This window comes from Triturus cristatus, chromosome 3_1 (assembly GCF_964204655.1).
Source record: "Triturus cristatus chromosome 3_1, aTriCri1.1, whole genome shotgun sequence".
NCBI lineage: Eukaryota > Metazoa > Chordata > Amphibia > Caudata > Salamandridae > Triturus > Triturus cristatus.
Genome location: NC_140583.1, coordinates 470,552,717 through 470,577,442, shown reverse-complemented (window position 1 = coordinate 470,577,442; position 24,726 = coordinate 470,552,717). Strand labels below are relative to the sequence as shown.

General features: G+C 44.9%; 1 protein-coding gene across 5 annotated transcripts in view; it reads right to left on the bottom strand.

Moving 5' to 3' along the window:
* Positions 1–24,726, bottom strand: part of EFL1 (elongation factor like GTPase 1) — a 987,271-nt gene that overhangs the window by 611,753 nt on the left and 350,792 nt on the right. For all 5 annotated transcript variants that reach the window (XM_085644294.1, XM_085644291.1, XM_085644292.1 and 2 more), the window contains exon 15: positions 21,965–22,100. In XM_085644294.1, coding sequence (XP_085500420.1) covers positions 21,965–22,100 — 136 coding nt within the window. The remainder of the gene's footprint in view (positions 1–21,964; positions 22,101–24,726) is intronic.

Sequence of the window (24,726 nt, the reverse complement as noted above, 5' to 3'; positions counted from 1 at the left end):
TGAGTCGGTAGTTCTACCAGTTGGATTAATTGGAAAGCTTCAAGATCAGCTAGGAGGCTATAGACCGTGTTGGAGAGTGGGGCATCCATGTGCAGGTTAAGGTCTCCAATGATCGTGAAATTAGCTGTTTTCATGACTAGGGAGGAGACCACCTCCAGGAGGCTGAGACGGAAAGCGCCCTCGGGACCGGGAGGCCTATAGATAAGTAGTCCCGAAAAAGTGAAGTGGGGATTTACTGTGATGTTGAAATGCGCGCTCTCGCATCCTGCTATGATGGTAGGATTCCAGGCGCACGGATAGCAAGTTTTTACCGCAACCGCGATGCCTCCGCCTCTAGCATTACGGTGGTGCGAGTGCATGGTGTATCCCACTGGGAGGGCTAAGTTTATGACAGCCGTAGATTGGTCATGCAACCAGGTTTCGGTGAAGAAGAAGATATCCGGGTTCTCATCAGTGATCAGAGAGAATACTTCTTGAGAATGACAAGCCAGTGATCTCACATTCAGGTGGAAAATTTTGAGAGTAGGACGGGTAACTAAGCCCCGAGCAGGGTCTGGCATATGGACCATAGGAGCTATTGATTGGAGACTCAAGATAGGCAGCGGTTTCGGAAGTTTGAAGGAACAGGTGGGACACTGGTAAGGCCCACTAAGAGGATCCAGGGCGCCATGATGGCAGCCACTTACCACACGGCGCAGTAGACGCAGGTCTCCAGCAGATATCATCCTGGGAGAGCCAGAGTGCCCTGCCCTAGCCCTGCCTTAGCGCTGACGGGCGCAGACGGGCAGGACTCTGGCGAGACTCAGGCGTAGGGAAGGCATGACCGCTACGCGTGACCGCTTCGCTCCAGGCGAGCTTTAAGTAGGCGAGTGGCGGTGAGAAGCGCAAGCGCGCTAACCCCCAAGCAAAGGAAGGGAACAGCCTTCCCAAGATGGCGTCGTCACGTGACCCAGGAGCCCCGGAGCCCGGACCCGCAAAATAGCGGTGGTTTCACTCAATATTATGTGCGGTGAGGGCCAGGGGGGGTCGCAGCAGCAGATTAAAATCAGGGGGAATGAAAGCAAGAATAAACACAAATACAAAATTGGGTGATTTTAAAAATAAGCGCGAGCCACAATACAGCGCTTATCCAAAAGATCTCTGCAAACGCGGTGGTCACCTTCTCCAGGCTGACCCCGTGTCAAAGCTCACCTTAAGTAGGCGAGTGGCGGTGAGAAGCGCTAGTGCGCTAACCCCCAAGCAAAGGAAGGGAACAGCCTTCCCAAGATGGCGTCGTCACGTGACCCAGGAGCCCCGGACCCGCAAAATAGCGGTGGTTTCACTCAATATTATGTGCGGTGAGGGCCAGGGGGGGTCGCAGCAGCAGATTAAAATCAGGGAGAATGAAAGCAAGAATAAACACAAATACAAAATTGGGTGATTTTAAAAATAAGCGCGAGCCACAATACAGCGCTTATCCAAAAGATCTCTGCAAACGCGGTGGTCACCTTCTCCAGGCTGACCCCGTGTCAAAGCTCACCTTAAGTAGGCGAGTGGCGGTGAGAAGCGCTAGCGCGCTAACCCCCAAGCAAAGGAAGGGAACAGCCTTCCCAAGATGGCGTCGTCACGTGACCCAGGAGCCCCGGAGCCCGGACCCGCAAAATAGCGGTGGTTTCACTCAATATTATGTGCGGTGAGGGCCAGGGGGGGTCGCAGCAGCAGATTAAAATCAGGGGGAATGAAAGCAAGAATAAACACAAATACAAAATTGGGTGATTTTAAAAATAAGCGCGAGCCACAATACAGCGCTTATCCAAAAGATCTCTGCAAACGCGGTGGTCATTGACTTTATAATGTGAAGTACACAATTCAGCGCGGTTAGTTGTTTCATCCATTCTGCGATGTCCGGTGAGTGTTTGGGGAGGCAATTAGGAGGAATTCTGTTTCGAAAGTGTTTAGTTTAGTGGTTACCAGTCAGCCCGTTTTGTGTTTTTTGTAGGTTTGAGTTTAGAGACCTAATATCTTCGGAATGAAGAGATTTTTAAGTACAGTTGGGTGTCATCTCAGTACATGTGATAGAGGATATTAGATACATTCAACAATTCTGTTAGGGGTTTCATGAATAAATTACAGACAGTGGGTGACAGCAAATACTCCTGAGAGACCCCTAATGTGATATTGTGTGGGGTTAGATAAGGACATATTGACCTTGATTCTTTGGGTTATGTTCTGGAGAAATGAGGCAAACCAGTTAAGAACGGTCCCGATATCCCTATCTCACATTTAAGTAGGAATAGGAGGCTGTCATGTTTGACAGCATCAAAGGCTGACAAGACGTCAAGAAGAATAAGAAGGCAGGATTCTTTCTGGTCCCCCATTGTTTAGCGCATCATCATGGGCCAGCAAAACAAGGATGTGAAAATAAGCGTCCTGCAAGTCCAACACTGCCATCCAGTCTCCAGCGTCGAGGGCAGGCAGGACCTGAGCCAGTGTCAACATTCTGAACTACTCCTTCCAGAGGAAGCGGTTGACGTTCCGGAGATCCAAGATAGGACACAGGCCCTTGTCCTTCTTGGGCACCAGAAAGTAGTGGGAATAACAACCACGACCTACTTCTGGGGCAGGAACTCGTTCAATGGCTCCCTTGGCCAAGTGAGCCGTAAGTTCCTGTTGGAGAAGGGCCAAGTGATCATCCAACATGCGATGGAATTGAGGTGGCATGGATGGAGGGGAAGTCTCGAAGGGGAGGGAGTAGCCCCTTCGGACTATCTGCAAAAACCACCTGTCCGACGTGATGGTTTGCCAGTGGGGGAGGTGATGGTGGATCCTGACGCCCACTGGCGAATGGTTGCCCTGAAAGGTCAGACTAGGAGGGCATGGAGGCTGCTGCAGAGGGAGAGCTGGTGGACTGGTCCATCCGATGGCCCCGGACCCATGGCGGTGGGATACACATGCCCGGACGCGCAGAGCCTGGAATGCTTGCACAGGCCTGTGGCTCTGGGCGGAACGTGGTGAGGCACCCCTTCCGTAGCCACGAAAGGGGCGAAAAGTAGACTGCGCTAGACAGAAAGTGGAAGCGAGGACCAAGGATCTGACCATAGTCTTGGAATCCTTAAAGCGCTCAAGAGCGTAGTCTGCCTTGTTGCCAAACAAGCGACGGCCATCAAAAGGCATATCCAAAAGTGTAGCTTGGACATCACCCGAAAAGCCAGTGGACCTCTACCAGGCGTAGCGTCTCAGTGCTACCGACATGGAAATCGTCCTGCCTAGTGAGTCGACGGTGTCCAGCCCACATCTTATGGTGATCTTGGCTGCATTTCTCTCTTCGGCAACTTAAAGGGAGAGCACGGCCGGGGCCTACTCTGGGCACTGTGGCAGCACCTGCGCAACCAAATCCCACACCGAGTGGGAGTAACACCCCAAGAGACATACAGTGTTCACCGACCGCAGTCCTAAACTGGAGTAAGAAAACCTCTTCTTCCCAAGGTTGTCCAGCTTCTTGGAATCCCTATCAGGTGGTGCGGTAGGGAATGCGCCCCTGGAAGTAGAAACTGGACCACCAAGCTCTCAGGGGTGGGGTGCTGGGAGAGGAAAACGGGGTAGCCCAGGCTGTGCGGTGGCATCGGGCAATCATCCTATCCACTGGAGCCTCTGTGTTGGGCTTGGACCAAATGCCCAAAAGGATGTCCGTGAGGGCCTCATTAAATGGCAGTAGGGGCCCCGAGGAGGCCATTGCTGGCTGAAGCACCTTGGTCAGAAGGTTAGTCGTGACCACCACCATTGGAAGCTCAAGGTTTAAGGCCTCAGCCGCCCTATGCAACACCACTGCGTAGGACGCACCCTCTTCCGTAGCCATGGTAAAGGGAGATAGCATGCCAAGGTACGGGGAGGTGTCCAGACCACTGGCTTCACCCAACTCCTCTCTCCAGTCCGGTTCTTCTAACTAGTCTGCCAGAGGGTCCACAGACCCCTCCCAGTCTTCCTCAACCTCCTCTGGTAGCCACTCAGAGCGAAAGGGAACACCAGGGGAGGACAGTGGTACAAAAGTACCGGTCCGCGCCAGTCCCGACATCGGTTGACGCCGGTCTGGCTCTGTGTCCACATCGAGGGAGAGGCTGGGTTCAACGCCGGCTGGGAACACAACCGGCGTCGGAGGAGGTGGAAATGTCGTCACTGGATTCGGCGCTGGATGAGGTATCAAGAGGTCGACCGGCGCTGATCCGGATTCAGGCCTGGATCCCTGGGGGCCCTGCGGCACCAGAGCAGAAGCCGCCGGCATCGAAGGCCTAGAGCCCCCAGCCGAGTCCGGGGGGCCCAAGGTGCACCAGCGGAGCGGGGCTGCCCAAAGATCAAATGAAGGGCTTCGTAAAAGCTACAAAGTAGGGTAGGGGTCACGCAGGCTTCCGGGAAGGGAGGGAGGCTCAGAGTCAATCCAACAGGCTCTGTGAGCGGAACCAGACGACTACCTTCCTCAACCTGCGTCACATCGGGCGACAGACGGGGAGAACGCGAAGAGTGACGGTGCTTCTTTGCCTTCTTTTTGTGCTTCGACTTACCCGACTACTTCGACGAGGAGTGGTGGTGATGACTTTGCACCCGGTCCGGCGACCTCCCTCACGACTGGGACCTCGAGCGGTACGGAGCAGAATGCCGGGATTCTAGAAGCTTTCGGGACTGCTCCTACAAAGACTTCGGGTTCATGGCCCAGCAGTCGGAACACAACTTCCAGTCATGGTCGCACTCCAAACACCAAAAGCACACAAGGTGCAGGTCCGTTACCGACAAGTCGCAAGCCTTGAAGCCAGTTTGAGGATGGGAGATCCCTGCGTGCACCAGGAGTCAGACAACTCGAAAAGATGTCGACAAAAAGTCGCAAAAAGTGACTCGAGGTACCGCTCTCTAAGGATCTACGCGAAAAAAGAAAGAACTGACGTCAGCACGCAGGGGCGGCATCTACGTATATACTGCAATGTTATTCCGGTGACCACGAGGCAAATGACGAACGCAGGGTCGACCAACGCCACCTACCGACAAGCAGGGGTACTGCTGAAGAAAAAAATTCTCCGGATCCAGTCTGTCTCCTGGGGGTAATTCTAAGGTAAAAAATCTATAACTAATAGTGTCTTTCAGATCATCTAGCTTGTGTGTAAGGATGAGGTCCACGATGTCCGCCGCATGTTTCACTGCCGATCTGCAATTGAGTAGCAGGCATTTCAGGTGTGCTTTGATGTTAGCAGAGGATAGCTTAGAGATGGGCACTTGTTTACAGTTTGATTTGCTTACAGCTCTGGGATTGTGCCTAGTATCTCTGTGTGAGTTTGTAGGGAGAGTTTGGGGTTTCCCCCGCCCCCAACTCTGCTTGCGGAGTAGGCAGAATTGTATGAGAGGAGGAGGGAGTGAATGTCCCTTTCGGGAAAGGTATCCTTCAATCTGAGTGGCTGTGAAAAGGCATTGTGGTAAGGTATCTTTTGCCATTTCAGGTGGGGAAGTGCCAAGACAGTAGAGATCCTGTTGTCTAAGGGGCGTGATTTAGGTATAGTGCGTTATTAACATCAAGGGTGTGGTTGAGTCTATTACTCTCCTACGCATGTTGATCACAAACTCTGAGGTGATGCTTATAAGGCTTTTTAGATCTGCCTTAAGTAGTTTTAGGTTCTGTTTACTGCTAAGGTCGGATAAGTATTGCTGCATGTTAAAATGAGAAGAGACCATACCAAGCAATAGGCACAGGGATGCAGCCGTTATATAATGGTAATGTGGATTATTTTCAGACATGGTTGCTGAGGTGTATGTGCATATTTTATTTCCATGCACTATGCAGTTCACTCCTCTATGTGAATCCATGTAATGTCAGACATACGATAACAGCTATTGTTCCCTGAAGTTTGTTGTGAAAAATCAATAAAATATGTTTTAAAAAAAAAGTAGTTTTAGGTCCTTAGCCATCGCGCTAGGTCTGACTTTTAGAGATGAGTGAGAACAGGTGGGCGACTCTGGAGCACCTAAGCCAGGCGATGGAGGGTGCTCATGTCTGTAATGTTAGTTTGCATCTGGCCTGGGACTGCCAGCGGAGTGGAGGTTGGGTTGTAGATGGATTGGGACGTGAGGCGTTGGGGCGGGGAGCAGGTGAGCTGTTTGAGTGGGAGCGCTTGGTCTTCTGGTGTAAGATATTGTTCATTTTAGGGTTGACAGGCATCACAGGGGCAATTGTTTGGGTCACGCTTAGTGCCTTGGGCACATTTGTAGTATCACCCGGTATGTGTTCAACCGCCAGGGGGATAGCAGAAAAGCATTGAAAAGGTTGCTTTGGAGGATATATAGCTCTGCGATTGTTTCTATAGAGGTGTAGTGAGGGCTTATTCTAGCTTGCTGATTCAGGAGTAGGGTCTCAGGGTCCCTGTGTGTAGTTTGAGTGATGATGTTATGTGTATTGTAAACCATGGGGGAGCCCTTTGGGAGAAAAGCAGGAGCACTAGTAATGGCTAGAGCATGAGAGGACAGTATTGGGCTTTCTTGAAGAGACAAGAGTGTCTTGGGCGGCGGCCTGATCATTACTAGTTATGCCATTTTTAATGACTGAAGAGGTTACATCAAAATTGTCTAGGTTGGTATCTGAGGATTGTATGGGGATAATCCTGTTAATGCATAGGGTGATGATTGCAACCGCTCTATAAGTTGGTGAGGGTGCTACTGAGAGTTTGAGCCCATGCAGCATTATCTTAGATGCCGAGATCGGGAGCTGAGAAAGCAAGACTTTCCCTCATTGTGCTCCTCTTTCTGTGTACAATATAAGATTGCTAATTATAGTTCCTCCCTTTGTGCTAAAATAAGGGTTCACAATAAGCATTTCAAGGTGAACTTTGAGAAATCTATATTTTAGGGTTTTGGATGCATCTTTTGATTGATTAGGAAGATAAATAAGTCTAAGGACATTTTGTCCTACTTGTTCCATAAAATGGACGGGAGCTTTAGTGGGGTTAGACTACATGACAGGTGACCGGAATAGGCACCACAGAATGGACGAGGTCAATTGGGACCAAATTATAATGTTCATATCTTGTTGTTTTCCTTGTGACTAAGCAGAGTCCACCTGGATTTCGGGATGAAGTTGGTTCCTATGCAGAACATTCTTCGTACCCTAAGCATCCCCAGTAGTGGGATAACAATAGACCTGATGGTTGATTGTACCAACAGTGCCCTGGGCAGTGGGAAATGGAAATATAAGTTCATCTACCGATTTAGTGTGTATTGTAGGGGGTGAGGATAGAGAGGGACTGTCCCATTTCCAACAGGCATACAGGCCCTGGGAAGATACCCCTAACTGTTCACTGGCAGCTATAGTATGTGTAAAGGGAGTGAGGAAAATATAGATTATATCCAATAATAAAACTGTGCAAAAGGAACTAGCTACTGAGGGGATCATTATCCAAGCCATTGCAAAATGGCAACTTCTTTAGCTCATACAGGTAAACATACTATGGAGCTTAGGCTTCTTAACTTTCAATCAACCTTGTGGCCTCAGTCCAACCTCGGTATTAGAGTGAGAGTGAAGCGCCATCTTGACTCTGGTCCTCGTGGTATAGAAGGGAGAGCTAGCTTAAAATGGAGGAGTAGCCTTGTACCCTCTTCCCAATACGCTCCTGGGCTGGAGGCGGACTATATGCCTGGCCAGGCCCTCTGGCCCCTCTCACTATTTGTTTTGCTTACGATGTTTTGATTTCACATGAGTGCCACTGCTGACACTTGATTTGTACCAGCCACCCACCCTCGATGGGCTGAGTTTTGAAGAATACCTGCAGAGCTTCCGTATGGGCCACTAAACTCCTGTGGTTGACTGCAGGAGTCTGCATTTCACCGTGGCTGTTTCCTACTCGTTCACTTCCGGATGCAGCGCAAGGGCCAGTTCTCACTGCAGTGTCCTGGCAGCTTGTCAGCCTGTGGACATCACAGTCTCTACTAGTATTTAGCAATGGTCCTCAGTTGCGCGCCGTAGCTCTGGACTAACAAGGGTCGGGGATTCGAGGATGTCAGGACGGGCAATGTCCAATGAGCTGCAGAGATGAGCATATAGGAACGCTCATCGCAGCTAAGCGATCGCCTGGACATTAGCAACTAGGGCAACTGGGTAGGCTCTGTCCTGGGAAATGCCAAAAACTATTGCCGCATAGCTGTGGGTAAGTCCACCGTTTTGATTTTTAAAAGTAAAATGGCACCTGACCTAAGTGGGCAAGCTAGGCAAGACCCGCCTCTGGCAACCACGAGAGGACTGTCTGATCTGGTGAGTGACAATCTATAAATGCTTCTGTAGCTGTCCCAATAGCTGAAACGAGGCTTTATGTATTTTTGAACATGTATGTAAGTTGCTTTAGGGATGGCATACTCTATGTAGTACTTGGCATAGGGCAATGCAGTGGAAAAAATAACTTTGCGAACTGAAGAGACCATCTCTCATCTTTTTAGCACAAACCAACATGCTTTATAGCACACCTAAAGCATCTCCAGCATGTGACTTGTGCATATTGAAACTTGGATTTAAGACTTGCCAAACAGATTTTACATGGCAAATTAAGCTACAAGTGAAAGTGCACAAGCAGGTTCTGTAATACCAAGCATCATCCATGTTTTTTTTTTAATTCTCTTTATTCAAAGTTTCAGTTGTATATAGTGCAGGAATAGACTTCCAGGACATTAGTAATAGGCCTACTTCTCTCCGTGACAGATATTAATCCATATACTACATTTATCTGTTCACGTGGCCTTGTCGCTCTCTGAACACATAATCAATGCACTCCGCTACAAATAGTAGTGTCTGATTACAGGATACCTTTTGTGATTCCAAAAAGAGAAGAAGGAAAATAAAAAAAAGGTGCTATTGTAACAAACTGGGGATGGGGGTGTATAGGGGAGGTGCAAGACCTATTAGTCTCAACCCGCCTAGGCTGTTGTTATCTATCGCCTCAGTATGCACGGCTGGCGCCTGGCTCGGTGAAAAGCATACGGAGATTGTGGGCAGTCGCTCTACCCGAAACAAAACCGCATTGGTCCAAGCGCAGCACCATGGGCAGCAGAGGGAGGAGACGCGCCTCAATAAGTTTGGCGAGGATCTTGTTGTCCACGTTGAACATGGAGAGCGGCCGGTATGAGTCACATTTGACGGGGTCTTTGTCAGGTTTTAAGATGGTGATGAGTGCCTCCCGTAGCGATGGGGGGAGGGTCCCTTGCTCTACCGACTGCTCATACATACTTATTAGATGTGGGGCGAGTAAATTTACATATTCCTTGTAGAAAACTGCGGATAAACCGTCAAGTCCAGGTATCTTGTCACCTGGGGAGCCCGGATGGTCTTACTGACCTCCTCTTCTGTAAATGGTTCATCAAGGTATGTCCGATTTCCCTCCTCTAGCCACAGTAGCTGCAGCGTGTCGAAGAACTCCTCCAGCTCGGGAGGTGATGTTTCTTGTTGGGCCCAGTAGAGGGAAGCGTAAAAAGAGATAATTTCAGCTTGAATAGCTGAGTGGCCCACTGCCGGATACCCGTCGGCTGTGCTTTTCTCGGGTATATAATCACTGGCCCAGCATCTTTCCTGCACGCTTTCTCTCTCCGTAACGTTGGGCTCTGGCTTCTTTGCCAAGAAAGTGTGTTTCACTCAAGGCCGCCTCCCAGAACTCATCTAGTTTAGCTCTAATGTCACACTACAGGTTATCTTTGCTGGCAAAAAACTCCTGCTCCAGGACCTGTATTTCACCTTCTAATCGTTTAGGATCCCCCCGCAGCGACCGGAGCACTCACGCCTGGATGGCAGTACATTCACCCCATATGACTGTTTTAAAGGCATCCCCAATGGTTGAAGGGGAATTGAAGAAAATATTCAGATATAGCCTGTCTAATGGTTTCACGGAATATCTGGTCACATGGTGCATCTGGCGGCAGTCTCCAGGTGAATGCTCTGGTCGGGAAGTCTTGGAGCTCCAGCACAGCACAAGCATCACCGGAAAGTGATCCGAAAGGGTTTTAGGTAGGTGTTGCACCTCCACAGTCCACGTCGCTACGTCTCAGGAGACCAACCAATAGTCTATCCTTGACCATGAGGGCCAAGCGGACGTCACGCATGTTCCACATCTCTCTTCGAGTTGCCTACAGCACTATATATTTATCAGGCCGCCCTCTGAAATTATGGCTTGCAGTTGTGCAGCCGCTCGGAGTGAGGGCGGCGGGAGTCTCCCGATCTATCTTTTTGGACATCTATTACTACATTGTAGTCCCCTCCCCAGGTTATAGAGCCAGGGCCCATAGAGTGCACCACTCTTCAGACCTCTGCAAAGAAGCCTGGATCATCTGTGTTAGGCCATATAAGGAGATGAGTCTAATCGGCTATCCTCCTACCGTGCCAGCTAGCAGAACATATCTGCACATCTTGTCGAAAATCAATGTATGCGTGTGCCAGTGCAGTCCCTATTTTTTTTTTTTTATAAGTATGGCAACCCCTCGCTCATAATTTGGATAGTATACCATGTATTTTTCGCCCACCCACCTCACTTGCAACCGCCCAAGTGTAGCCTCAGTAAGATCTGCTGTATGGCGGTCCAGCTGCACGGCTATAATTCTCATCTTTTGTGCATCATTCAGGCCTTGGGCATTCCAAGTAACCCGCTTCACTCTAGTCATGTTGCCCTCCTTCGTTGTTCGTCTAAATGCATGCAATGCCGCCAGCTGCGATGTGACGGAAGGTCAGGGAAGAGGGAGGGAAATAATGGAAAGGGATGGCACTTCAAACAGTTGCTATCGGTGAACTTCCAAAACATAGCCCACCCCCACCCACTCCAGCACCCCCAATCAGGCTGAGTATGTAACCCCATCCTCCCACCGCCCCAACATGGGTGCATCATTATGCAGTGTAAGGGGAACACCCAGGGAGGGGTGAAAATACTGAGAGCCCTGCATGCCCATCAGCGGAAGTCCAGCAGCAGGACAAGGTTTTCAGGCGTAGTTAACCAGTCATAAGAATAATCCAAGTAAGTAGAAACAACAGCTTCCACATATAAAGTGGAGGTAAAGGATACCAGTGGGTAGAGACATTGTCCCTAGGTGCAGGTCGTGCCCGCTCCTATAATGCTTCGTCCGCGGTCTGTTTTGCCAAGTTAAGCTTGCACGGTTTTCTTCCTCTGCGTCTTTTTCTAGGTCCGACGGTCTTCCTGGCCACTTGTAGGTCTTTTACGAAGCTTGCTGCACTCTTGGGCTCAGTGAAGTATGTGGTCTTTCCAGGATGAAATATCCGAAGCTTGACTGGGTATAGTACGGAGTATTTGACCTCTGGCTGCAGCAATGCACGTTTGATTGGCAGGAAGTCTCTTCTGGCTGTTTGCACTGTCATGGTGAAATCAGGGTAGAAGGAGCTTGAGATGCCCTGATATGCAATGTTTTGCATGTCACTGGCTAATCGCATCACCGTATCTCTGTCTCGATAGTTCAAGATATACTAAAGTAACAATGGTTCTGTCGGGTAAGAAAATTCCTCAAGCAATTGCACAAATCATTGGTTATTCATAGAAAGCGATCAGTCATAAGCAACACACACAGAAAAACAGGTAGGGTATTTCGAGGTTTTTTATATAAATTACGTCATTCATATATAAATACCCATTAACATTTGAAAGGCCGTCAAAGCACACAGTGAAATACAGTTTGTGACAAGGTGACATGTGGTGCTCAGTGATATAGTGCGTAATATGTACAGAGTGGCTAAAAAGGGATTAGAGGACTCGGGAGGCCAGAAGGCGAATGTTTTTAGTAGTTCTGTGAACTGAGTCAATTAGTTTTTCGCAGACTCCTGCAACTGGTCTAGGGGATAGTGTTGACGTTTCAACCCAGGGTCTGCACTACTATAAAATCAGTGCAGGTCTTCATCAGGACAGGGGCAGGGGAGTGACAGCCTAAAAGAAGCCCAAATGGACTTGTAGAAAGTATCCTAGGTGACTCATAGTGACAGTAAATGTTCTGAGAGCATAGATATCTTCCACAGTGACCTCGCTCGTTGAAATGTCTAGATTAGACTGATGGGGGCGAGTACCCTTGGAGGTCTTGGGACATCTGGTGCAGTTCTCAAGTTGGAGTCATTAGCGCGGTGTGCTTCAAGCGTTAGTCAAACGCTTCTGTTCAAAATCTTCGTGATGGATCGATGAATGGTGAAAGGTTGGTCACGGGCGTCAGTATGCATCAACCATTTTTTTGCCTCGATAGTTCAAGAGGCGTGCGATAATGGACCTTGCAGGTGCACCTGGAGGGGGTGGGGGCCCAAGGATCTGTGGGCTTGCTTCACGATACACATGTGTGATAGCGCTTCTCCAAAAAGGGCCCGCAGCATTTCCTCAACATAGTCTTACACCCTTGTATTGGCAGTGGACTCTGGAACTCCTATGATTCGGAGGTTGCTTCTGCGTGACCTGGCCTCCAAGTTTTCGTTTTTGGACCTCATCAGCTCCAGGAGTTTCTCCATGTTAAGGAGTTTTTTCCGGGTGGCTTTGCCTTCGTTTTCGAGCGCAGAGGTGTGCTGTTCCACCTGTTCAAGATTTTCCCCATGTTTGGTCATCTTTTCCTTTAGCAGATCAAATCTGTCTCACAGGGAGTAAATTTTAGAGTCTATGGCTGTAAGTGATTGCTTGAGATCCCTGAACATTTTCCGGATGTCTGGTTCGGAGGGTGCTGCGCCAGCCGAGTCCATCTCCAGCTGGCTGTCCTCCATAGCTGGGGTTCCTCAAGTGGGTTTCCGCTGTTCAAAGACCAGCTTTTGTTGTTTGATATCCGTTTTCCCCGTTTTTCGGGTACACTGTGGCCCACTGGAGGGCCCTGCGCTGGACGCACTGGCAGAGCTCTCTGCGAGTGCGTTTATTTTTAACGGTTGCAATTGAGATGTCACCTGCGGTGCGTGGCTTCTCTTGTGCCTCTAGCTGATTGTTTAGTAGTGGAGGTTGGAATTTTCAATCTAGCTTAATGGGCCGTTCGCACTCTGGGCCTCATTTCTTAATCCCCACGTCCAGATTACGCCCGGTATGCAACTTCTAGTTATTCAGAACTCCAGATCCCCACTCCATGTGGGTGATATGCTGGCGACTATGTTGGTTTGCCGCAACTGGATGCGTATGCGTGTTCAGGGGCACAGTTTCCGAATGATCCACGCCTATCCCCTGGCAGGGAGCTCATCCTGCAAACTTATTGCAGCCGCTCCTAAAGCCACGGGGGCATCGCACCATCCGTGGTCGCTAGAACTCTGCTAACCTGGAAACAGTTGCTCAGTGGGTCAATATGATCACTTGCGACGAGAAAGTAGTGTCTCTATGGAGCAGAGGAACTTCCAAACTCTCTCACCTGATGCTTACAGCACCGTGGAGCGGGCCTTCCTTTGCCACCATTCGATCCCAGGCACAGTTTGTGAGGCGGCGTGCATCCCCCCTCAACCGCAGCACCCCTTTTGTCTCGGGGCCAACCCCTTGCCCGGGTTCCATTCCTCCAGGTCTTCTCAGAAGGCACCAGGGGTCTCTCCAGATCCTGCCGTACCAGGCTGACGTCCTAGCCTGGGCCAAAGATACCCCTTATTCCGAGTCTGGGCGTACTGCCGGCCGTGCTCCTGCAATGCGATCCACGCAGGGCCCACCGGCCGGACTTTTGTGTGAGGGTGCCGGCTGCCTCAGCGCGGCCTGGGCACTCGTGCCAGAAGAATTAAATGTTTTATCAGTTTGATTCAATCAAGATGGCTTCAGCTGTACCATACTTTTGCCATAAGTAAGACTGTTAGCGCTCTAGTTGTTCTTCAGAACATTCTGGAAGGCTGCAGCAGAACACAAGGGAATCAACTGACAGGTTGCTCCTGCTGGAAGTACATGTTTTACTGAAATGTCAGATATCATTCTCATATGACTGACAAACATAGTGTGAATTTCCAGGAAATATGCTCTCATTTTATCTTCTGGAGCACCTTCAATATCCTTTAAGGGAAAAACAGAGGAAAACTGTTTTCTTTTAAACATGATTGATGTACTCCCAGCAGAAAGCTCTTTCACAGGGTAAAATCCCCTTAGAACACACCACATTTTCTAAAATTAGTACAGTTCCATCAACAAATGATTTCTCCTTTTTGTTACCCTCAACACCTGACATTCACTACAATACATTTTATTGGGGTGATATTATGTATATTGGTCCCAAGATGGCTAACAGCACTTTCTGGCTGAAGTGCTCACAGTCAATCAGATCTCACCATGAGATCTGTACCTATACTCAGTCCAGATATCCTTATTTACTTTCCCAGAAATTTTTGACAAATTTAATAACTGATGTACACCAAATAACTGAAAGTGTAATATGCAAACCAAAATCTACCTTCCTGCCAAAGTTGGTGTAATTCCGTCCAGTGGTTTCAGCTATAGTAATGTTCAAAGCCCCTAAGGGAATTAGCAGGGGAAATCGTATTTTTTTAACACACACCCTTTTTCTTGCCGCCCGCTCCACCCCCAAACGGATCACCCCCAAACCTTTTATTCACGTTTAGACTCACAATGACACTTGAAGATTTGGCAAAACAACGCCAAAGACAGAGGCAAGTCAAAAAAGCTTTTTCTATAGAAACATGGTCTTAACTATAACTACCTACTGGCAACTGTCAGTAGGTAACAAATAAATAATACACACACACACACACATATGATGGAACACACATTTCTTAGTATGTCTCAGTCAATTCCTGCCCACAGGATAACATCATACTACTATATACTTAAAAAACACATGACTAACAGTGTGATTCGTTAAACATATGAGTTTAATCTGCATCATAAAAGCATGCCGTATGATTGTAAACCAGTTTGAGATGAACATTTTTGAGGGAGAGAGAAATAGATAATGTTAATGAATTTACAATAAGCAAATGTACAAGGAAAGCCTATACATGGTATAAGTCGTGACGTAATGAAGTAGCCTTTAACCAGTATGATCAATGAAAATGTTAGAACAAGTTGCTCATTTTGTAAGGGAAATGGATTATCTTAAGCGGAAGATGAATAAAATAATTTCTGATCACTTAGCAGCACTGTTAGGAGAAGCTGACATTTTAAAATGTCGAGAGAAATGTGTTTGCTGACTTATAAATAATTTCACAAATGAATGAATGCTTGATGGAATACAAATTGGTGTTTGAAATATTGATTCCTATGAAGAGTATTAATCACAAATGAAGTATCTTCTTCATTGATCATTTAAATACTTGAATCGTTAAGTAATACTATACAGTAGGTTTCCGAGTAGGCCTCAGAATATTTTTTATTCATTAAATTCCTTCCAGGAAGAGTAAAATATGCTGACGTGACTTTATTTCTTACTGTGATAAATGTTCCTAAAGTTTCGTTCTCTAGATCTCGAATAATGGACACCCTCTCTGTCAGTACAAACTGTGTCGACTTTATTGCAAGCTCTGAAGAGTGGCTCTTAAGAACGGACATGATAAGATACAAATGAACTTCCTAGTTTCGAGGAAAGATGAACTTGCACCTTTAGTAAAATGATGAACATCGGACAATTGTATTAAGTATAATTTCCGGATCGATTTGGTAAGGGAATGATCACTCCATGGACAGACCATAGACTTTGACCAAAGGAAATTGCGCAAACTGTGTAAAGGATACTTTGTGGGAAGGAAGTCTGCATAACTGGAAGAATAACTGCCCGGTGAGAAAAAGGACGGGGCTGACTACTTTGAAATTTCCTATATGTGTGGCATGCTGTCGGACTGAACTCTGATTTTCCCTCAACTGAACTTTCCTTATCTCCTGCATTTTATCAGCTGGTGAAGTCAAGCAGGCAAACCCTTACGGCTGAAGGGGTTATATGACTCCGGCTATTGCACGCTGTGCTCTAGCGTCTTTTTAAGCTGACCATGATTCTACGTATTCCTGATAATCTGCAACCGTTCTTTGGTTTGTAAGATTCATGCCTGTCTTCTGAATTTGCGATTTATGTCTCTCTCTCTCTCATTCTCACCAGGTAATTGACTTGAAAGGTATTTGACTCTGAACTGTGGTGTGGTGTTGGGAATTTACCTGCATTAAAATTATAATTGAAATGTTATTTATTTTTGTGCTTTGATCATTCAAACCTGAAGCTTAGATAGACTCGAGGCACCGCTCTCTCCGGATCTGTGCTGGCTGGTGCGCAAAAAAGAAAGAACTGATGTCAGCGTGCAGGGGCGGCGTCTAAGTAGATACCACAACGTCATTCCGGCGACCACAAAGCCAACGACGAACGGGTGACTGACGCCACCTACCGACATGTAGGGGTACTGTTGAAGAAAAATTCGCCGGATCCATTCTGACGCCACGGGGTAATTCTAAGGTGAGGAATCCTTAACTAATAGTCTCTTTCAGATAGGTAGGCACTTCTTTATTCCAGGTCCTCATGAAGGAGTGGGCTTTCGTCTCTGAATTATCCTGGTCTTAATGATTTGTGAAATTGTAGAGATTGATGTTGTAGGGTTTATATGGGCCAAACTGTGAAAAATTGTAGATGATGGTAGCTGAGTTGAGTATGATGTGGATTTAGATAAGTGAGTAAAGGGTAAAGAGATAAAAACCCTGATATTTTATATATATACATATATATCTATATATTACCTACTGGCGGTCGCCAGTAGGTAGTTATAGTTAGGACCACGTTTCCATAGGAAAACCTCAACATTCTATTTTGAATAACTTTGGCGCCGGTCGACGAATCCTCGCGAATTTCTCAAAATAGGTGGGGCGCTACGCTCCGCTCCTACCCTGAAAGTGTCGGGGGGATCCGTCAAGCGGGGGCTGAGATAAAAGGGGGGTCCCAAAACGCGTTTTTCCCATGCATTTTTCCATAGGACCTTTAGAACGAGCTACAGCCCGAACGGCTGAACAGAATTACTCAAAATTTGGCAGAGAGGTAGTCCCTAGGTCAAGGAAGTGCCTTTTGTAGGTTTGGTGTAAATCTGTTCAGTAGATTCTGAGAAAATAGCCTTTAAATCAATATATATATCTGAGCCCGCTTACGGTACGCTTACCGTACGCTTACGGTAAGCGTACGGTGGCGTGCGCGAGCGCGATTCTGATTGGCTCTTAGATCTTAGTAAACATTCGAATCGGCCGAAACCAGGAAGCGGCGGCCGCCATTTTGTGTATTTCACTCTGAAAAAAAAGAGTGAAAACAAGGAAAGGGGGCAATGAGGAGAGTTACAGACCCCCTAACATTTGTAAGGGGGTCAAAGAAGGACAGAAAAGTACAAAGAAAACATTTATTGATTTTAAAAAAAATCACGGGGTACGCGTACGGTAAGCTTACGGTAAGCGTACGGTAGGAAAAAAAAAAAAAAAAAAAATGAAAATCAGATTTAAGTGTTTAGATATTAGGGGGCTCTAAAAAGAGCCGTTGTGTTTATGAAATGATTTTTTAGTGGTACCTACAAGTAAGTACCGATGCAGAGTCTAAGGTTCAAGAGGAAGACTCTGTTCCCTTCATCATTGAAGTGCACACCATCTCCTCTATAAATGTCTTGCATGTCATAACGCAAGTTGTTGTGGTAAATGGCACCCATACCATAGTCACGGAGGAAAGCAGAAACAGATTTGTTGACGTGCTTTCTTGCTTTGTCATCGCACTGCGTGCCCACCGTGCGTGCACGGCACTAACTGCGTAAAGTGGGCGCGCGGTGCGCGAAGCGCACCGCGTGCTCACTGTGCGCGCACGGTGCGCGAAGCGCACCGTGCGCGCACGGAACGAACTGCGTTAAGTGGGCGCGCACGCCACGAATGGCGTAAAGTAACTTAGCATTTAAAAAAAACGTACAAATTCACTGAAAAAACCATAGGTTTCACACACGTTATAGTTAGGAATTAGCATTTAAAAAACCTTGCAAATTCACTGAAAAAACCATAGGTTTCACACATGTTATAGTTAGCGGAAATTTTACTGATAAAAAACCAATGAAATTCCCCCGTTATAGTTAGTGCAGGCAACTATAACTCACGCGACCGCAATCTTCTGCTGATGACATATGTGTCTTTATGAAAAAAAAATATTTGTAATATATGTATAGCTAAAAATGTATGGAAGAAGACATGGGCAAATAAGTGTCTAAATACAGTATTAGCATCAGCAGAGGATTGCGGTCGCGTGAGTTATAGTTGCCTGCACTAACTATAACGGGGGAATTTCATTGGTTTTTTTATCAGTAAAATTTCCGCTAACTATAACATGTGTGAAACCTATGGTTTTTTCAGTGAATATATATATATATATAGATATATATGGTTATGCTAACACTACAACTAAAAAGGCTGCTGTAGGAGATGAGGTGTGGCCTAATCCAACTACAGTGCTGGCTCAAAGCCCTAAGAAAGAATAAGGCAGTAACAAAATGCCAAACTCTAGCCCAGCCATACCAATGATGAAAAGGAATCTATCTTCTCAGTGATAAGTATTGGAAAATTGAAGAAAAGCTAAATAAAGTGTGAGAAAAGGAACCTGTAAAAGACCATGCAAGCAGACTAGGTCTTACTGCAGTGCACCAGGGCACAAGTGTTCAAAGTACACCAAAAAGCGACAGAAATTTACATACAATGAATCTAAATGGCACTTATTTACCAAGTCAGAAGTTATGATGAAAACCTGCATGGATCCAGCCTTGCCGAATCTACAATGGACAGCCTACAAAAGGAAAAGCTCAAGATGCGCATGCCATTTTGAATTAAGATATCGTAGAGTTGGAGACAGTTTAATTGAAAAAGGTTGACGTTTAGGTGTTTTTGATTAACAGACAATGTAATAATCTTTCAAATATGTATGTCAGGTAGATTTGTTAATTAGCTTAGAATAAAACCTTTTCTCGACAAATAAACTACGCATGCTCTTTCGATCACATTATGCTGAACTTCTGTAACTCGAGATCCTGGGCTTCTGAATACTATGATTGTACAACTGTACCCCAGACGTGTTTCTGTACTTACAAAGAGGGCTGTTATTAAGTAGCTGCTGTTGTTTTCTGTGGGTTTAAGTAGAATTGTAAGCAGTCTCCCCGATTGCAAGCATTTAAATGCAATACCCATTTGTTGAGATGAAATCGGTGTGTACTGCTCACTTGGCACTGGGCAACACAATAAAATGTGAGTCCTTAATTATTGTTCTAAATGTGTTCATTTTGTTGCCAAATATGTGGGGGAGATGCATTCAAGCTAAGGACATCTCGACCTAGAGTGGACATATCCAACTTCGTTCCTTCGGGGTCATGAAGCCAAAAGGTTTTCAAGGTGACTGATAACTATGTAAATTCTTCCTACTCTATGCCATTACATTTTATGTAGATAACCTGAAAGTCTGGCATTGTTGCGACCTTGCCACGACTGGAGGTGATAACCCATGAACAAGTGAACGAAACAGCTCCACGAAGCTTTACTTGACAACATCATTTTAAAAGACATTATTAACCCATTTTAGGAGCTATTTTATCTTGTAAAAATTATTATTAAAGATCAAATATACGAAAATATAATTTATCTGCCACCAGAGGTGAACTGAAAGTCGATCTGACTGAATCCAAAGGCATAACTAAAATTATATTATATATGCTTAAGCACTTACAAAACGACATTAAGTTTATTTTGACATCCTCTCATGGTGCTTAAATATCATGAAAACGGCTAAGAGCTCTTGTGTTATTTTGAACTCTCAGTAGTCTAGAGAAGATTTTGTTGAAAACAGCTGGAAAATATGTATTACACATTCGTGATGTCTGAAGAGCTGAAAACTTCAATCACTTTTTCATGCACTGAACGGAGAACACAGCAGGCTTGCATCTATACATAGCTACACATGAAACGTACGGGTCTTTAAGAAACTACAATCATACTTTGCACTATATAACTTTACCCTTTGGAGTATTTTAGCTATTGCAAACAGCATGTTTTATTTTCTAAATGATACATTAATGTATCACCAGATTTTAAATTCCCAATAATTACTCAATAAATAAAACCCTTAAATGTCTTAAACAGTAACTTCACACACAATACTAAACAGCGTGTCAACACATTTATAAAAATGTGAATTAACTTACACATTGACGCTTTTTACGTTGTCTTAATTATATATCTTATAGCTAGAGTTCATAGGTGGTAGGTTTCACTATCTTTCCCGTTTCATCAATATTTAATATGGTTTCATTTTTTTCCATAACATCAATGCTGACATTTTCTAACGCTGATAAATAGTTTTTTTTTTGCGTATTTTCTCTCCCTTTGTTATGGTTGCTGTCAGCAACCTATATCCTATGCTATTATTATAAAAAAAAAAAAACTCTAAGAACTCTATTGCTTCTTTCTATCCAGCCATTTCCGTACTGAGGAGGAGGTCGAATTAATGTTTCACTGAGCTGCCATCAGCTCAGTCTTTGTAGGAAATAGGATCAGCATGAAAGCCAAAGTCAAACTACTGTGGGGGCACAACTCCACTGACCACAATCTGTAGGACGGCACATATTGAGGCCAGACGAAGATGGAGACGTTTATTTGAAATGTATAGTCCTGTATTTCAAGGGGCTTCACACGCTTTTTACAAGGCACCCTGTTTTAGGAGCTAGAAATATATGGTTCTGTGTGAGGACTCACACAATCTCCAATCTCCGTGTTTATTTGCATGTCCACAACGAAAAACCAAACTTTGCTATCTAGAGAGAAAATTCTTCAGAAACTAAATTGCATATTTTTAAGTTTTACCTGGGGCATCTAAATCAACAAGAATCTCGAGAAAGAAATTCTGTACTTCACTAGGAAAGAGCATTAGGGCAAACGTTCAGGCTCAGAGATAGTGAAGGTAAGGCAAAGGAAATGTGGTGAAGTGAAGTTATGGGGGAAGTAATAGTAGTTAAAATATACATATACAACCTTTCCAACGCAAAACAGTTGCTGAATTGAGGGAAAAAAACCAAATGAAGGTGACCATTTTGCTCTCTCAGGGATGGTCCTGCATTTTAAGCAAATTTATCAGGTTGAGAAAGAGCATTTTCATTCTTAAATTTATGGAAGAACCTGAGAACTGATCAGCAGTAATATGTTCCAAGCTATATGTTTCTGTGCATAGCAGTTGGTCCATGCTGGAGAGCAGAGGCGCAACTAGAGCAAAATTTCGGGGGGGGGGGGGGGGGAGCCGGGCAGAGCAAAATTTCGGGGGGGGGGGGGCTGAGCAAAAATTTCGGGGGGGGGGCTGAACTTTAAGCAATAGGCAGAGTGTAGCTGAAGGGGCTCTTAGAAGGGGTGAAACAACAGCAAGGCCTCATTAACATGCAAATGGTCTTTTGAAGACCTGTGTAAAGTGCTCGGGTGCAGTTGCTTTTTTGCCCGGGAAGGTGTCTCATCCCGGGCTGCCACACACGACGGGGGAGGGGGGGGGGGGCTGAAGCCCTTTGAGTCCAATGGGTGTTGCGCGCCTGCTGGAGAGGGCAGTATCGGGCAAAGATTCAAAGAGGGTGGGGTCAGGCAGGGATTCAAAGGACCATTAAAATGCAAGGACAATTCAACTAAAATCCAAGGACAAGTTTATGTAGAGAAAAGCATCCATCTGGTACATGTCTGAGGAGGGACTATCAAAAAATCAAGACCTCAATGGGTTAGGCTAAAGATTACCAGCACTTAATTTCTCAACCTTTACTAGTGTCTAAAATTACGTTATATACTCAAATATTTAAAAATGCACCTCCTCTGTGTAGGCCTACAAGATATAATAAGCTAGACATAATTTACATTATATGTTATTTAGGCTCTAAAATGGTGGTACCCAATAAATAGAACAGATGAGGTAAGATTTGTTAAGAAGCATTTTACTATACAATAATAGCAAAGTTGCTGACGGCTTTTAGTTCGGGCCACACTATTGAGTGTACTCCGATAGAAATTTAAAAAAAGAACACAATTCAAAAGAGTTATCCTACCCAACACATTGCCAGATGGCACTTCTTCAAGGTCCTCCAGTTCTCGGCCCATCAGCAGATAGAGATTCTCAAGAGTGCAGCAAGCCATATGAGGCATGGGCGGAAGATTATCTGCAGTTTGGTACTCTGAAGGCAACTAGAAAAGAAGACATCAACTATTTAACATAATGCACATATACACTTACACATGGAGAGCTGTGTACTGTCTTTAGTGCTGTAGGCAGGAAAAAAAAGGTGGTGGGCTCTAATGAGGGCATGACAGAAGAAGCTAGAATAAAGACACTTTACAGATGTATGGCCAGTGTAACCAAGTTTGTAGCCTAATTTACATGCATTTGAACCCTACAACTTACAAATTAATACATCCAACTTCCTTCCAGAGCAGAGGCCTCCAACCTTTTCTGTCGTGAGAGCTAGTTCTGATCAGTGAAACTCATCGTGAGTTACTGAAGGCTAAACAACTTGCGCACTGCTACCAGACAACCTGACACCCAGCTTCACTGACTTTAAGTCTAATGTCCATTGAGCCAGATACATGGCTTGAACAAAATACTTTGACATGAGCCCTATAACAGGGCGGCCATGTGTGTAAGTGAAAGCATGGTCTTTGGGAAGGATGCGTGCTTATAAATGGAATATATGTGTATGGATGACTTAAAGCCTGTGTCATATGTACTTGTAGCACGACTTACCTTTAGCTACATGTGGCACAGTTACATGTATAACACAAAGAACATGAAACTGGTGCTGTGGAGTTCAATTTCATATATAAAATGTATACTGCTTCATAACTTTCAAGAAGCATGTTTCAAGACGAGTAGTCTTGGACATCGCTTTTAATCCATATGCAAGGTAACCTCATCACAATCATGATGCACGTGTAGTGAATAGAACTTTAGGTATTTCTGGAAAATAAGTAAAGGTAAGTGAATGGTACAGATCTTATTATCTGCCACATATAAAAGTGGACATTGCTACTAAAATGCTGGCTAATACCACCTCCAGCAGTCTTTCTTACTAAAACACAAATGTCTCCTCATATTATACAAAGTTTAGGAGAAATTATATCCAAACATATATTGTAGTTTGTTTTAGATATGTGGATTTCTGTTGCAAAAAATACAAACATGCTCCCATTGTGAAACATGAATTCTTCCTAATTAAGTGTTATCATCATTGGACGATAACTAAATCAGCAAAGCAAGCACACCAGGTGCGTTGCTTGTTCACAGCAAATCTCATTTTTTGTTTGAATATCTTTATTAGTATATTTTTATATTTCCTGGTACTATATATCCATTGTCAAGCATCAATAAGCATCACTTGCCTTATAACATCTCTTATTCTATGGCAGCGTATAAAGAAATCAGCGTATGTCCTTCACGTAAACTCGGTAGACATACTTCTACATAACTGGTGCACCATTGTTAAAATTCACAGAAAACAGCAGTACAAACCACAAGTATTGGAGTGCTCTCCTTTCTGATAACTTATAACAGTTACATGTATAACACAAACATATAACCATTTGTTGTAAGTGGGAGAAATTTAACATGCAGAACATTTTTTTCCAAAATGTTCATAATAAATGTTCAAATGTGCAGAACATTTTTCTGCACCGTACATTTCTCCCTCTTAAAATAATGGCTGTATTTTTCAGTTATACATATGGCATTGTGTCTACAAGCCACTGGGAGCAAGAGGCCTGATGTGTGTGAAGACAACACTTTGAAATGGGAGAAAACTAAACTGAAGAGTTAATTTTATGTTTATATGGATTTCATTCAACTTGTCAATTACATTTTCTCCCATTTCAAAGTGTTACATTTACAAGCAGAAAATATCTTTCTCCCAGTGGCCTGTAGACATGGTGCCATATTCATAACAGAAAAATACAGCCATTCCTTTTAATGGAAGGAGATTTAAGTGAAGAAACATGCTGCATAAAATCTTAAGACGTAATTGGGATAAGTGAAAGTGGAGAAAAACATTAAAATTTCATGTATCTTAGAAATATTTCTCTTCACTTTAAATTTCTCTCATGTAAAAAAAGAAAAAGCTGTATTTTTTTAATCATATATATGCTACAATATCTACGGGCCACTGGGATCAAGAGGCCTACTCTTTATAAATATGACACTTTGAAATGGGAGAAAATAAAACTGAACAGTTAACTTTATCATTAAGGTAACTTTTCATTTAAATTTTACCCCATTTAAAAGCATTCAGAAACATCATTCTGCTTAAAGCTCCAATACTGAGTTGATAAGGACTGTTATTTAAACAGTAAATAACTCAGCTCATCGCCTCTCATTATCGAGCCCTGCTATCTGCAGCCTGATGGCTATAATGTAAAATAAACACAGCCTTCCCTTAACATTAAAAGTAAAATGTGACCCTGTGCTTATTTAACAAGCATTGGCAAAGTCAATAGGACGTGTCTGTGCGAGAGCTATTGGCTTTGTGAATGTTGTTTAGCCACATTGTACAGCAACAACGCTGCGGTGCAACATGAAACTAAAGCTTTTTTTTATCGTGGGAAGAGGACAGCAACAACGCCAGGAAGAGGGGGCAAGGAATTACGACAGGGGAGGAGGTGTAACGAATAAAGAAGAAAGAGGTCATGGTGGGAGTTCCACAGTAACAGTAATATAAGCAGTATTAAAGCATTAGCAGTAAAATCTCATAGAAAACAATAGGCATTGGTAGCTAATTCACATTGTTTTAAAACATCCAAACTTCAATCAATCAGAGCAGAGAGC